General features: G+C 35.9%; 1 protein-coding gene across 2 annotated transcripts in view; it reads right to left on the reverse strand.

Annotated features, from left to right (window-relative positions):
* Window positions 1-15,106, reverse strand: part of PRKG1 (protein kinase cGMP-dependent 1) — a 1,198,754-nt gene that overhangs the window by 208,725 nt on the left and 974,923 nt on the right. For both annotated transcript variants that reach the window (XM_058543436.1, XM_058543435.1), the window contains exons 6-7: window positions 10,235-10,312; window positions 131-225 (exon numbers count right to left, since the gene is read on the reverse strand). In XM_058543436.1, the coding sequence (XP_058399419.1) occupies window positions 131-225; window positions 10,235-10,312 (173 nt within the window). The remainder of the gene's footprint in view (window positions 1-130; window positions 226-10,234; window positions 10,313-15,106) is intronic.

Below are 15,106 nucleotides of genomic sequence, written 5' to 3' on the forward strand. Positions count from 1 at the left end.
GATCACCAAGGGTCTATGTCTGATATTAGGATAAGCACTAAATAAAGAGCCTATTTTGCTAGGAGCTCAATGTTTAAGACAGGAATTTATGTAGTACTCGACCAAAAACTGTGTAACGTGATCTACTTACCCCTGCAAGGCTTTCTCTCCAAACCAATCTCCTTTTCCTAAAGTTCTAAGAAAGACTGGGTCTTCACTTGGTGAGTCTTCTCGAGTGACATTTACCTACAAAGAGAAACAAGAAAAGTCTATATCCACTGCATACCCTGGATGATCAAATGAACACTAATTGATAATGTTAATTCCACTTCCTGGTTTTTTTTTTAATTATTTTTTGAGGAAAAAGGGTACGGTATCACTAAAGGAGCCAAATAATAATATCACAAATTCCCATGCAAACCACAAGAAACAATATCCAAATATTTTGTTACACTTTCAAGTTGTTTTCAACAAATAATAAATTACTCAGAAATTTGAATTTCACTTAATCCTCATCCCTATTCCCATTTCCTACCTTCTATGAGGCAGCCACTATAACGAATTTAGTAAGCATTCCTCCAATCCTGTTTTATGTGCCTATACTTATGTGTTTTTAAAATACATGAATAGTATAATATGGTATGTATCATTCTGCAACTTACATTTTTTCTCTTAACATTGTTTTATTTATTTATTCCATGCTATTATAGATAAATCTAGTTCATCCATTTTAATGTTTCAGTGTCTTCTTTTAGTCTATAAATATTTTTATTTAACCATTTCCTTGTAGATGGACATTTATATTGTTTCCATTTTTTTTTTTGCTGCAATGAACATCTTTCTACACACCTCTACATGCACATCTCAGTTTCTCTAGGACATGCCTTTCTTTTCCCCTAAGAAGAATCCAGCCTTCATTCAAAGGCCACTCACATTTTAATGAAGCCTTCCTGCGGGTCTCTAACCAATTATAGTTCTCGTGATTCTCATGCTTCATTCAGCAGGATTTCTTCCAAGATATATAAATTACACATATGTCTCTTTTTATTTACCATAATAAATAGTATACTTTTCAAAGAAATGCATATTTCTTTAGCATTCTCTACAATTTATAATAAGCACTCAGTAAAGAGCTATAAATTGTATGAACAGAAAAGTTTCATTACTAAGAAGATATCTCAGCCCATACAGGACTTGTGACTTGGGCGACAGTCCATGGAAGGCAAGTAATGATGTTTTTGTTGCATGAATGAAGACATAAATGCAGTAAGTTGTACATCTGTGTTAATTCACTGCCCCCTCAAGCTCTACTAATATTCATAATATTGGCTATGTGTCAGCCAGAAAGGTTAAATAGCTAAAATTCACCTAGAAAATGTAATGAAGTAGAAAAACTAATTTCTTGAGACAATGCCAGACACTTAAACACATTTAAAAAATACTATGCTTCAGGTTTCTGAATTTAGAGATTGGATGTCAAAGACCAGAATTTTTATAAGAATGAAGGTCTGTGGAAGGTGGAGGGAATTCAATTATTATTCTCCACTGATCCATTTGATTACTCCTCCACACAGTGTTTCAAAACCATGGAAATGCAGTTTTTAACAGTCATCTTACCACTAAACTATATCATAGAGATGCTCATTTGCATGCTGATGAAGCTTTTACAGGTACACTAGCCCAGAGATTCTCAAACTTCCGTGTGTGGGGGACGGGGGAGGGGAGGTTGGGGGAGGTGTCATTTAAAATAAGGGTTACTGGACTCTTATTCCTGAGGTTCTGATTGAGTGGGTCTTGAAAATCTGCCTTTCAAAAAATTAATGTAGGTGATTTAGAGGCAAATGTTCTACAGATCAATCTTGGACATACACTGTTATATTTCTGAACCTCAATTTCCTCATCTGCTCAGTGAGGCAACTCAACAAAATTATTCCTGCCAGTCCTCCTGGCTGCTAAAGAAAGTCATGGACTAAAGTATAATATAAGTTAAGCTCATTAATTCAAAATTAGATATAAGGACACATTATGTAACTGTACATTTGCCATTTGGTTAACAAAAAAAGATTAGAAATTCAAAATGGTAGATTTATGCAAGCCATGGAGAAATTCCAGTGGATTTTGAAATGTTCTTTAAAAAGATGTTACTGAAATGCAGTAATAAGAGACATAAAAAGTGAGTCACCCACAGAATAAATCACTTTCTGCTTAGATGATAAATGAAAGCAAAAACCTATCTGGATAATCCATATATGTGAAAAGATAAATAGCTCAAAGAGGAAGAATAAAAGCTTTCCTTTAAAGTTGTAATTTCCATAGTTTTTCTTTGTATATATAATGAATCTTTCTAACTATGCACAGACACTAGTCATAGAAATTTGCATCTTTAATTGAGAAAAAATTTCAAGGTAGAGACAGTTAAATATACACAGATAGCCTCTCTAACCTTGGCCTGTATACTTATTCTTTTCACCTAAACCACAAAGTACTTTATGATCCACAATGCTGTGGAAAGGAACTACCTATGGAGCCTTAAGGATAATATTTAGTCTGTTTGAACCCATGTTACCTCGCCACCTTGTCCAAAAAATGGAAGGGCTATCTCATACGGGTATGTGTGTGTGTGTGTGTGAGAGAGAGAATAACTGAGTAAAATCTTTGAAAAGCATCCTCGTAATAGAAAGTGCTCAAAAATTTGGTTGCTTTTTCCACATTTTTCCCCTTCTATTTTCCTCACTTCCTATTTCAGACATTCCATGCATTTGATTGTAAAATAATTATACCATATAACTACTATTGCTCTTTTATTGTTGCCATAAAATGCTATTTAGAGAATCAACTACTTTTGGTTCTAGATAGATAAAAGAGAATGTGTATTTTTATGTTCTTTTTACTTATCTATATATTAATTTTTCTGTAAGACATATGTGTGGTCTTATAATTTAAAATTTTGAAACTATTTTTTAAAACTATATATAATTTTTTAAATTAAGAATCAAAATAGAAATTAGACATTTTAAATGGGACACATAAAATTAATCTTTCATATCAAAATCTTCAATAAACAATATCAATGAGTTAACCAACATTTTTAACCGAAAACAGTTCAAAAACAAAATGAAGTGTTTTAGTATAGATTCAACATGTTTTATTAGCAAAGTAATGTTTATTGTAAGGAAATATGGAATTTAATGTTTTTGAGGGTCAGATCCAGCTAGAGAATAAGGGTTAGTCAGGTAAGCATTTTCCTACTTGTGTAATTAATAGATTATAAAGCTAAAGAGTCCCCAAATCAAAGTAGCTCCCTTTGCAAACAATATTCTGCATGCATAGCTTAAAAACCGATGCTGTTATTCCCAAACCAAAATGTCTCCAAACACAGAAGGACACTTTTAGGAGCTGTATCTGATAGTTTAAGGCATGTACAGGGAAAGAATGTTTTTGTTGAGCTTGAAGTTTGCCTGCATTCTTTGAATCATCAATTAAATTCAGCGTGGGCAAGATCCACGACTTCTATTTGTCTGATTGGACAATTGAACCTTTTGTGTAACACAGGAGTAAGTTAGAATCTCTCTCTACAGTATGTCCCACCCTCCTCCCACAAAACATCTATGGCGAATTTTCTGTTCACGATTCCCTTTCTAATGTATCTAATTTAATGTGTCTGTACACATGTATTCACACACACACGTACCTCATTCCATGCATAAATACCATATATTTGTCTGTTTTTGACCTTTATCTAAATAACATCATACCACATGTATTCTTATGCAACTTGTTTTTTTTGATCACTGTTGTATTTGAGATTTATCCAATTCATCCATGTTAATATGCGTAGCTGTAGTTAATTTCCTCTGTTTGCATATTATCTTATTATATGACTATTATATAATTTATTAATTCTTCTGTAGATGCAAATGTGGGTTTCTTCCAGGTTTATTTTTGTTATATTTTGATTTTGTTGTGCTATTAACAACATTACTATGAACATTTTTGTACATGTTTTCTGGTGCCCATGGGTATGAGTTTCACTAGGATCAATACTTATGAATGAAGAACAAGGTTAGGAATTATATGCATCTTCAATTTTACTAGTTATTGACACTCTTGGTACAAAGAGGTCATACCAACTTACATTCCTACCATCAGTGGACGAAAGTTCATATCGTACCATATTGTCGTCAACACCTGATATTGTCAGACTTCGATTTTTACCAAGGTAGGTAGGTAGTAGATGACATTTCCTTGATTATTAACGGAAATAGAGTATTTTTTATATTATTTTATAGGGCACTTGCATTTCTTTTTTGTGATGTGTCTGACCATGCTTTTTGTCTATTTTTATATTGGATTCTTATTTTTTTCATTGATTCATATGACTGTGGTTTGTCTTTTTACTATCTTTATGATGTCCTGCCAAAGTTACTAATTTTAATGTAATAACATTTAACTATATTATTCCTTATTATTCGTACTTATATTTAAAAAATCCTTTCCTATCACAAGATGAGAGAAGTATTCTCCTAATCGTCTTCTGATTTTTTTTTTTTTTCCTAATTTTACCTTTTACATTTAGGTCTGGAATTGACCTAAATTCCAGTGTGTATGGTGTGAGGTCATGATCCCTATGGATAACCAATTGTTTTGGTATCTGTATTGCCAACGCTGTCCCAAATCAAGTTTCCATATAGTGATGGATCTTTATCTGAGCTCACTATTCTCTTATTCTGATATATTTATCTAGTTCTTAGCAAAATTAAAGCCACATTTTGTTCATTGCCTTAATCTTATTATAAGTCTTAATATCTACTAAAGTAATTCTCCCCAATATATTCTTCTTCCTTTCAAATATTTTGGCTATTTTGATCTTTTACTCTTCATTCTAGTGTCTTTAAATAAAGTTTTCTTCTTAAACAACTTGAACATTTTTTGTTAGTTATACTCCCAGATACTTGATTTTGAAAATGATTTTTTTAACTTATATTTTTAACTGAGTTTTACTGGTGTTTAGAAATGCATATAGTTTTTAAAATGATCACATAGTAAAATTGAATTTTTCTTTCCTTTGGTAGATAATTCTATGACTTTAATACACATATAGATTTGTCTAACTCCCATCACAATTGAATACAGAATAATTCCATCACTTGAAGAAATTCCCTCATGCTATGTGTTTATAGTCACATTCTACCTCAAATCTTACCCTTAGAAACCAATGGTTTGTTCTGCATCACATTAGTTTTAACTTTTTGGGAATGTCATGTAAATAGAATAATAAAATATTTAACCTTTTGTGACTGGCTTTTTTTTACTCATAATGCCTTTGAGATTCATCCAAGTTGTTGCATGACATAAAAGTTCATTCTTTTTATTGTTGAGTCTCTACTCAGTTTGTTGTACTACAGTTTCCTTATCCATTCATCCATTGAAGGACATTTCCAATTTTGCGCAATTTTGAATAGAGCGCCTATAAACATTGATGCACAGTTTTTGGTTTAAACTGTGTTTTCAATTCTCTAGAATAAATACCAAGAAGTACAATTACTAGGTCATATGGTAATGTTTATCTAACTCTATAAACTGCCAAAGTGTTTTTCAGAATGGCTTTACCATTTTTGCATTTGCACTGGCAATATATGAGAGTTCCAGTTGCTCTACATCCTCATCAACACTTGATACTGTCAATATATATATATACACTCTTCATTTTAGTCATTCTATTAAGCATGCAATGGTATCGCATGGTTGTAATTTGAAGTTCCCTGATGGCTAATGATATTAAACATCTTTTCATGTTCATATTTGCCACTCTTATATACTTTGTTGAAGTGTCTAGTCAAGTCTTTCGTCCATTTTTTAATTGGATAGTTTGTTTTTTTAATTGATTTTGGATGTTCTTTAGAGAGGTTCAATACAAGCCCTTTGCCAGATATGTGATTTGCAAATATTTTTACCAGTTTGTAGTTTGTCTTTTCTTTCTCTTAATAGTGTCTTTCACAGAGAAAAGCTTGTAATGCTAATAAAGTCCAATTTACCTTTCTTTTTCTTTTATGGATTATGCTTTTGGTGTCAAACCTAGGTATTTTGACTTAACCCCAATTCATGAAGATTTTCTTCTAAAAATTTTATAGTTTTACATTTTATTTTTAAATCTATTATCAATTCTTATTTAATTTTTATATAAGGTATGAAGTTCAGGCCAAGATTCACCTTTTTTTGCCTATGGATGACCAATCGTTCCAACATTGCTGAAAAGACTTCCCTTTCTCCATTGATTACATTCATTCATTGATTGCTCTGTCTTTCACTGTTAAGTATGATGTTAGTTGTAGGCACTTTGTAAACATCATTTAGTAGTTTGAGAAAGGTCTCTTATATTTGCAGTTTGCCGTGAGTTTTTATTGTGAATGATGTATTTGTCAAATGCTTTCATTGCATCAATTGGCATGATAATGTGATTTTTCTTCTTTAGACTATTAATATGGTAGATTACATTGCATGATTCAACTTCTTCAAATTTTAATTTATAGTAGAGTATCTAGTTCTGCAATGTCTGATATGGTCACCACTAGCTTCATGTAACTATTCAGCTATTGCAACGTGGCTACTGCTACTGAGAAGAAGAATATTTAATTTAATTCAAGTTAGTTAATTTTAATTTAGATAGTGAATGGGAATAATGGCTACTGTGTTGGGCTGTGAAGATATAGAACAGTTCCATCAACAAAGGAAAAAGTACTAAACAATGTTGATCTAGCCAAGTTCTTATTAAATTTTAATAATTTATCTATCTACATAAAAAAACACAAAAGAAACTGAAATCATACCATCTGTAAATAATTAGTTTTATTTCTTCATTTCCAAACATCATAAATTTTTCTTGACTTAGTGCAATGGTGGGGATGTCTAGTTCCACACCGAACAGAAGGGGGGATAAAGTGCATCTTTACCTTGTTCTTGATCTAGAAGGAAACGCTTCTTGTGTTTAACTTTATGTATACACATATATTTATGTATACATATACAAATAAAATTCCCATAAGAGAACACTTCCCATATTCAACAACACTGAACACTGTGTCAAGCCAATTTGTTTAACCAACATGTTTAAGCACTTGTGAATTCTAAGCAAAGCCATGTGGTTTTGAATGGCATTTAATGGACAGGAATCTTTGAATCACACTTTTTTCTAACAGTAGCATACAAGGTGTATTGAATAGAATCAGATAATCAAATTGCATCTGAATTATTATTGGAACTCTGAAATTCTGTGTACCAATCCTGTTCAATTTTGGTTCAACTTATTTATGGAGAAAGAGTTTATTTTTTGATACAACTATAGGGACATATATGCAAAGTTTATCAGAGATATTTTTCCTGCTTAATTCTGAATCCTTTGGTGCTTTATAATTCACTGTCAGGGGGAACAAGTCACGTTTCTGGGCAACTGGAATGGACTGATTAAGGTAAAGAGAACTAACTCAGCTTCTACCCGAGGCAGCACCAGGTACTCGAGACATCCCAGCAGCATTCTGCCTCAAGTTTTAGAAAAGGCAGTTTGTTTAGCTTTAATGGGGCAAAATGAATATTTCAAAGTTTATGTTATAATTTTTTTCTCTTTGTGTGGATGTGCTTTATAGAAGAATAAAAACTGTTTTACACTTAAATAAATGGACTTGAACAGGGGCAATCCATTTGTAGTTCTACAGCCCCCTGTTGTGTCTCTCTCTCTGTCTCATAACATTTTCTAAGGAAAAGCCAGTTTGGCAGTAACAAGGAAATTATCTTTGCCAGGGTTATTCTTTATAAACTTTTTAAATGCATGTGAAAACAACTTTACTTCTGTATATCTAAAACAAAACATACAGTTTTAGAAAATTTCACTGCTACAACTTACTTGCCTGATTACCTGAACCTACTCTCATTACTTTACTCTCTTTCTATTCTTTCCCGTTGGGACTTATGCATGCTCACCTTCTGCTTCTTAAAACTTAATATAGTGATTCCAATGCATTAATATTAGAATTCATAAAATTAATATACTAATCTATCATAAATTACTTATTAAATTAATATAATTAAGATTCTTAGCAGGTAAGTTGCATGACCTAAAAAACCAGGTTAGGAAAAATCTATGCCTGGTTTAAGAAAACATTTTTGGGCCAGCCCAGTGCCACAGTGGTTAAGTTTGGTGTGTTCCACTTTGGCAGCCTGGGTTTGTGGGCTTGGGTCCCAGGCACAGACTTACACCACTCATCAAGCCCCGCTGTGGCGGCAACCCACATACAAAATAGAGGAAGACTGGCATAGATGTTAGCTCAGGGCCGCTCTTCCTCAAGCAAAAAGAGGAAGATTGGCAACAAGTGTGCGCTCAGAGTCAATCTTCCTCAAAAAAAAGAAAAAAAAATGAATGTGTCAAAAGAGTTTAATATATTCTTACTACTTCATTCCCAGAATCCCCACAGTGCTCTGAAATATTGCCAAGGAAATAGGTTCCTGTGGCGTAATTTCCACACTATTTCTATTTATACATATTATGAAACTCATAAAACAACATCACTAATGCACCTGTCTTCCGCTGAAACTGGTTACAACCCACGGCTTCTTTTAGGCAGTGCTGGAAATTTCTAGTAATAGAATAGTTACAAAACCCTCTCAGAAATTCATCTTAATGGATAAACATATTCCATGATAGCAAAGAATTAGTAATGTAACAAAGAAAAAATAAATCCCGATCATCAAGACAAAAGTCCCCCCTTGACCAATAGAATCATTTATATCCATGAGGATTTTCAATTTTCTCTGATTCTTTAGTCAGTGTTAAGAAATAAAACAGTAAATGATATCTCTAACAATTTATATGTAAACCACAAAATGTTAACGTTTCTTATCCTCTAACATTGGAAAATACAAGATAAGCTTTAACCATAACTGTGGTCACACATGTCATTTCATGATGGCTTTTAAGAAGCTGTCCCTGACTTCTATTTATATTCCAGGCTTTCTGATATCAGTCAAAAGAGTAGGTATAACAAAAATATAAATATTGTTTTCTTCACTTTAGTATGACACGCCACTGGTGTAAAACATTGACAAACACACATTCTAGATTCAAAATAGTCCAAAGAGGATTTTCTAAGATGTGATCCAACAAGATTTGTTATCTTTCACATATCCTGTTCACTATGGCTCTGTAAATCTCTCTTTCCTGTTTTAATATGGGCCATAACATACCAGAGTCAGTCATATTTGTTAGATTGAAGAAATAAATTTACTTATTTTTTTAAAGAGACATTTATAAAAATGAAAACTGTCACATAAAGCGCCTCTCACCTGCATTTCCTTCCCCATGTTTAATACATACAAATTTCCTTCCCCATTTAATGCATACAAATTATTTTTAAGGATCACTTATGATAAAACAAAATAAGTTCAAATCATAGGTTATAATACAATGAAACTTGAATGCAAAAATGATTATGACTGTTGAAAGAAATTTACGATATTTTTAGCAATATTAGAATACTAATTTATATAAGTCCCCATTTTCTAATTCACTTAATTTCTTATTTAGTTTTTAAATAAAAATTATAATATATTCATAATATCAAATAATTAAAAAATATAATAAGGAATAAATTATGATTTTTTTCATTCATATCTCTTCTATCTCATATTTTTCCCTTTCCCTATAATTTACTACTTCTAATAGTTTCTTAGTATCCATTCAATATTTCTTTATGAAGCTACAATAAAATATGACTATATTTATATCCTTATTTCCTTCAGAATGTTAAGCAACTTGCCCAAAGATACTAAAACTAGTAAGTTTCATAGCTGGATTCAAACTTGGGCCATCTGATTTTAAAGCCTGGATGTTTCATTATAGCAATATTACTGCCCCTAATGATTGAATGGATTTTTTTTTCCTATTAAGGTTTTTTTAAGTGACCCTAGTCTTTCTTTTTTAATTATATAATTTTAATTATGGAAATCTCTCCATTCGTGCAGACACAGCAGTGGCATCTAGTATCATTATTATTATATTATACCACACAGGCTATTTTCTGTTTTTCAAAGTTACACTTTTTCTTCCTCCTGCATCATTTGGGGAGATCCATTCTCAAACATTTCTCTATCAGTTTCAGAAGATGCAAAAACTCATACAGCTCAAGACCCCGCACACGTGCTCCAGGAGTCACTGATCAACCCCGGCTCCCCTCACGCGTCTCTGTCTTGTGCCTCCAGAGCTTACCTTTCCTTTGCTGATGATAAAGAAGGTGTCCCCTCTTGCACCTTGCCTGATGATATATTCCCCATTTTCATAGTGGGTCTGAAAAAGAGAAACAGCAACAGAAACACATTAAGAAAGAAGGGATTTACCAAACAGCTCAACTTCTTCAAATATCAGCTTCCAAGGAACACATTCAACCACATGGAGTTCTACCCAAACCTAGAATCCATCATGATTTAAGAACGAATCACAGTCAATGCACACAATAATTACAAAGAATCATTTCTATCATGCTCATTTTTAAAACTATTTTGTTAATGTCATTTTTCTGGGTGATTATATTCATATCTGTAAATTCATTCATTTTAATAGTTTGATGAAAATACTCTTTTCTCCTATTAACCGAGCATGAAATAAAACAGTAGAGCTGCTAATCAAACTGGTCTTTCTGTATTATTTTATTTGTCATTCTCATTTGGTTGTAGTATTTTCTTAATGATAGCCCTTTTTTTTCTGGGAAATTACTGTGGCATCTAAAGATCTTCATTTTGAACCCAGGTTGACTTGTAGCGTGGCAGAGATGGCCCTAGTTACTTTTTAAGGCACTGCTTCACGCTTTAATGTCCTCACTTCAGCAGTTTAGATTTGGCCCTGTCAAACAGAATGTCTTAATTTTATGGACTGAATTCTGGCCCAGCGTCTGTGAGCTTGTAAACTACCAACTGAGGAGCAACGTAAGGTTGCACAAGGATTATCACAGTCAGTGTGTCAGTATTCTGACTCAGACACTGTCAGCAGGTCCATTCCCAGGGTGAGGATCACCCCTGCAATGAACACACATAATTTCTGTAAGGAGAGGTGAGAGACAGTATATTGCTGGGTCAGGAGGAAAATGAGAACTGCGCCATCTGGCCCTCTCCTTGTCTGTGGCTTAGCAAGGGAGCCATATTCTGAAAAAGAGAACATTACTTTGCACTCTCCTTAGGAAACAGATTTCATGGTTTGCGTGCAATATTCATCAGGCCAATGGCTGTGATTTGTCCTTATACTTCAACACCATGTTTCTTAATATTTTAGTCTATTCACTCTTAAAATTGCTTTTTTTTAATACTTGACATTGAGAATGGCCATAATTTTCTTTCTATATCTAGAAAGTTAACATACTACCTAGTCTGTTACTTTTTTAAGTCAAAAGTCACCATTTTCTTAGTAACAACTTTTAAAAACAGGATTGTAGAGTGTATATTCTTCAACTGATTTATTTCATTTAACAAGATATCTATGTTTCATTTTTATATCTTGCTGCACTGGAATGGAGAGATCTTTACAATATGCAGACTTGAAAAACAAAATCACAACAGTTTTCTTTCATGTATCAACTCAACAAACATTTCTGAGTACCTGTGAGTCAGGCCCTGGTTATAGACACTGATGATACAAAGATGAGTCAGACAAAAATCTCATAGCAGCACCATCCAGCAGATCTTTCTTCAATGGTGGCAATGTTCTACAGCTGCGTTGTCTGATACTGCCTCCTCTAGCCACACATGGCTACTGAGCAGTTGAAATGTGGCCAGTGTGACTGAGAAACTATATTTTAAAATGTATTTAATTTTAATTAATTTAAATTTAAATACTCACACATGGCTAGTAGCTACTGTATTGGATAGCACAGGTAGTACCTAAAGCTGACAAGGGAAGAATTACAATCTGTAGCAGTAGGGGAGGGAGAAGGGTGGAGCATCTTTCCCACTCTTGATGTTTCTTTCTACGTGAACGGAGCTCAATTAGTAAAACTCAGGACCTCTCTCCTCCCCTTTCCTCACTCTGCACCATAACCGATGGAGTGACTTACTGGATTGGGACATTTGGAAGTAATCAGCTGTGTACGCTCATCTCAGCCTCTCATCTCTTCCTGCTGGGAGGGAGTTCCCCACAGAGGGCTGACATTCTCTGCTGCTTCTTCCAGGGAGGAATCTTCCTCCCAGCCTAGCGAAGTTGCCCCTGTCTGGGCTTCTGTGACAGGACAGGTAAGTTTGCCCAAATATAGAGTTCAGTTTGAGAAGTCTATTTGGCTCTCACATCTAAGCCACATCCTCTAGCCTAGATTTTATTAGTAATAATGGTAATATTTTAGTCCAATTTATCTTTCTCTTTGTCATATTTCTCACGTAGTTCCTAATCCAAGACCTCCCAATAACCCCAAAACAATCCAGTATGCAAATCCAGTATACTATGTGTTAATACAGACTGTGTACTACATGTTGTCCAGTCTAGGACAGTTGTTGTACAGTTTGACTCTTTCCCAAGGACTTTACCACGGAGGAGATTCTTAAGCCCCAACCAAAGTATGAGGAAGAAGTCACTGGATGTTAAGCAGGAGAAAGCCTTCCCAAAAAGAGGAGAATTAGCACTTTATTATGATCACATAATAGCAGTGGATATACAATTATTTTGGAAAAAGTAAAACAATGCAAATAAAAAGCACCAGAATTTGAAGAATCCTTAGCTGATCTGAGCTCATTCCTCTCACCTATCTCCTTTTTAAAAGCATATCCCTATCCATATGATCGTCATTTCCTTTCAGAAAGCCACAATTATCTGTAATATGTTAAAAAGTATGAAGGTAAGCATTTCCCAGGCCCAACACTATTGACATTTTGATGCAGATCATTCTCTGTTGTTGAGAGCTGTCCTGAGCATCCAATTCAGCTGGGGGATGTTTAGTAGCATCCATGGCCTCTACCCACTAGATGCCAGTAGCACTTCCACACCTGTTGTAGCAACAAAAAATGCCACCAGACATTGCCAATTACCCTGTTGGGGGCAACACTGCCCCCAGTTGAGAATGACTGCACTAAATCCTTCATAGTTTTTCGGACCTGAAACAGCAATTTATTATTTCTCTTGATACTGTATGTTAACCAGATGATTCTTTGGCTTCCTATGCTGTCAGCTGGGTTAATTGCAAGGTATAATGCCTCTTGCGGTGAGCGTTTGGTACTGGTCACTGGCTGGGGGCATAGCTGTGAATGTCAGCTTCCGTTCTCCTCCACGTGGGCCTCTCTATGTGGCTGCCCAATCTTCATAGCATGCTGTTCTTGGGCTGGGCCAACTTCTTACATGGCAGCTGGTATCCAAGGGTGCAAAAGCAGAAGGTGCCAGGCTTTCTCAAGGCCCAGACTAGGAACAGGTCCCGTATCACCTGTGCTACATTCAATGAGTTCAAGCAGGTCTCAGGGCCAGTCTAGATGCAAGGGGAGGGGACTGCACAAAGGTGTGAACCCCAGGAGGTGTGGTGCGTCGGGGGCTACCAAACACCGTCTTGCACACACCTCAAATTTCTCACGTTTAAAACGGAGCTCCTGACCTCCTTCTCCTAGTCTTGCTTCTCCTATGCCTTCCCTGTACCAGCAACACCAACTCCATCTTTCCAGGTGTTCTGGCCAAGCCCATTTGAGTTATCCTTAACCCTTCTGTCTCCCAGACCCACAACTGCTCTGTCAGCAAATCCGGCTGGCTCCATCTTCAGAATACACCCAGAACTCAATGACTCCTCACATCTGCTGCTATGGCCACCATCTTCTCTTGCCCGGTCCATGCAGTCACCTCCTAGGTGGGACATCTGCTCCTACCTGGCCCCTCCGGTCCCTTCCCCATGTAGCAGCCAGGCAATTCTGTTAACATACTGTCAGCACCTGTACCTCCCTGCAGGGGCCACTCTACTCATGTACAGTGAAGTCCCATAGTGGCTACAAGGCACCACAGCTCTGTCCTTTTGCTTCACTGACGTCACCTCCCACCTCTCCCTCTCTCCATTATGTCCGTTCTGTTCACATTACTTTTCTTGATGTTCCTTGAACATCCAGGCCTAGGCCCACCTCAGGGCTTTTGCACAGGCTCTTCCCTATGCCTGAAATCTCCCTCCATCCTAGGCATCTCATGACTTCTTCATATCTTTACTAAAATGTCACCTTCTCAAAGAGACCTTTCCTGAGCTGCTCTTTAAATCTGCTCCTTTCCTCTGCACTCGTGACTCTTCTTGAATTAATTTTCTATATAGCACTTACCACCTACATCTGTCAGGGTTTTGGCAGAAGAGACTGCACACTCAGGAGGGGGAGGTAATCAAAGAGGGATGAGTGATGGGAGTGTGGGCAGGATTATGGGATCAAAGAGTGCTGGAGGTGAAGGGATCATTGAGTAGGATTACTGGACCCTGCTGAGAGCTGGAGCCATGAGAGAGACAAGCCCAATAGGAGCTGGATCTGTGGCTTCTGATAAGGAAAGATTCACTGCCAAATCCCAGCCTAGTTTGGAGGGAGCCGGGGGGGGGGGGGGGTGATAAATGTCCTGACCTCTCTCTTCTCCACCCTCTGGTCTCTTGATGCGGCTCCTCATCGGCTTATCTCAGCTAGAAGTCAGGGAGAAGGGGAGACTTCCCATTCAGATTAGCCTCTGGGCAGAGAGAAGGGCCAGGAAAAGTGAAAAGTGGGTCTGGGGGCAAGTGGAAGGCATCAGCCCCATGTTTAACATCTCATTCATTAAGTCACCTATCAGTTGTGTCCTCCACTAGAATGTCAGCTCTATGAAGGGATTTTTACGTTGTTCCCTGTTGTGCCTTTAGGTTTTCACTAAATACTTATCAAGTAAATGGCTTACATTATAAGGCTGTCTATTCTCTCTTGTAACAAGAAGTCTGGAAATGGAGCAGTTCCAGGGCTGGTCAATTTATTAGCTCAACAAGTCCTCCAAGGACTCAGATTCTTTTCCTGTTTCAGTTGGCTTGCCCCCACTGGTTGGGTCCTCATGGTCCCAAGATGACTGTCATTGCTCAAGTCATACAGTTGGGTCAGAGGCAGACAAGGGGAGTTTCTCATCTTACAACTGTTT

This window comes from Diceros bicornis, chromosome 6, assembly GCF_020826845.1.
Source record: "Diceros bicornis minor isolate mBicDic1 chromosome 6, mDicBic1.mat.cur, whole genome shotgun sequence".
Classification (NCBI taxonomy): Eukaryota; Metazoa; Chordata; class Mammalia; order Perissodactyla; family Rhinocerotidae; genus Diceros; species Diceros bicornis.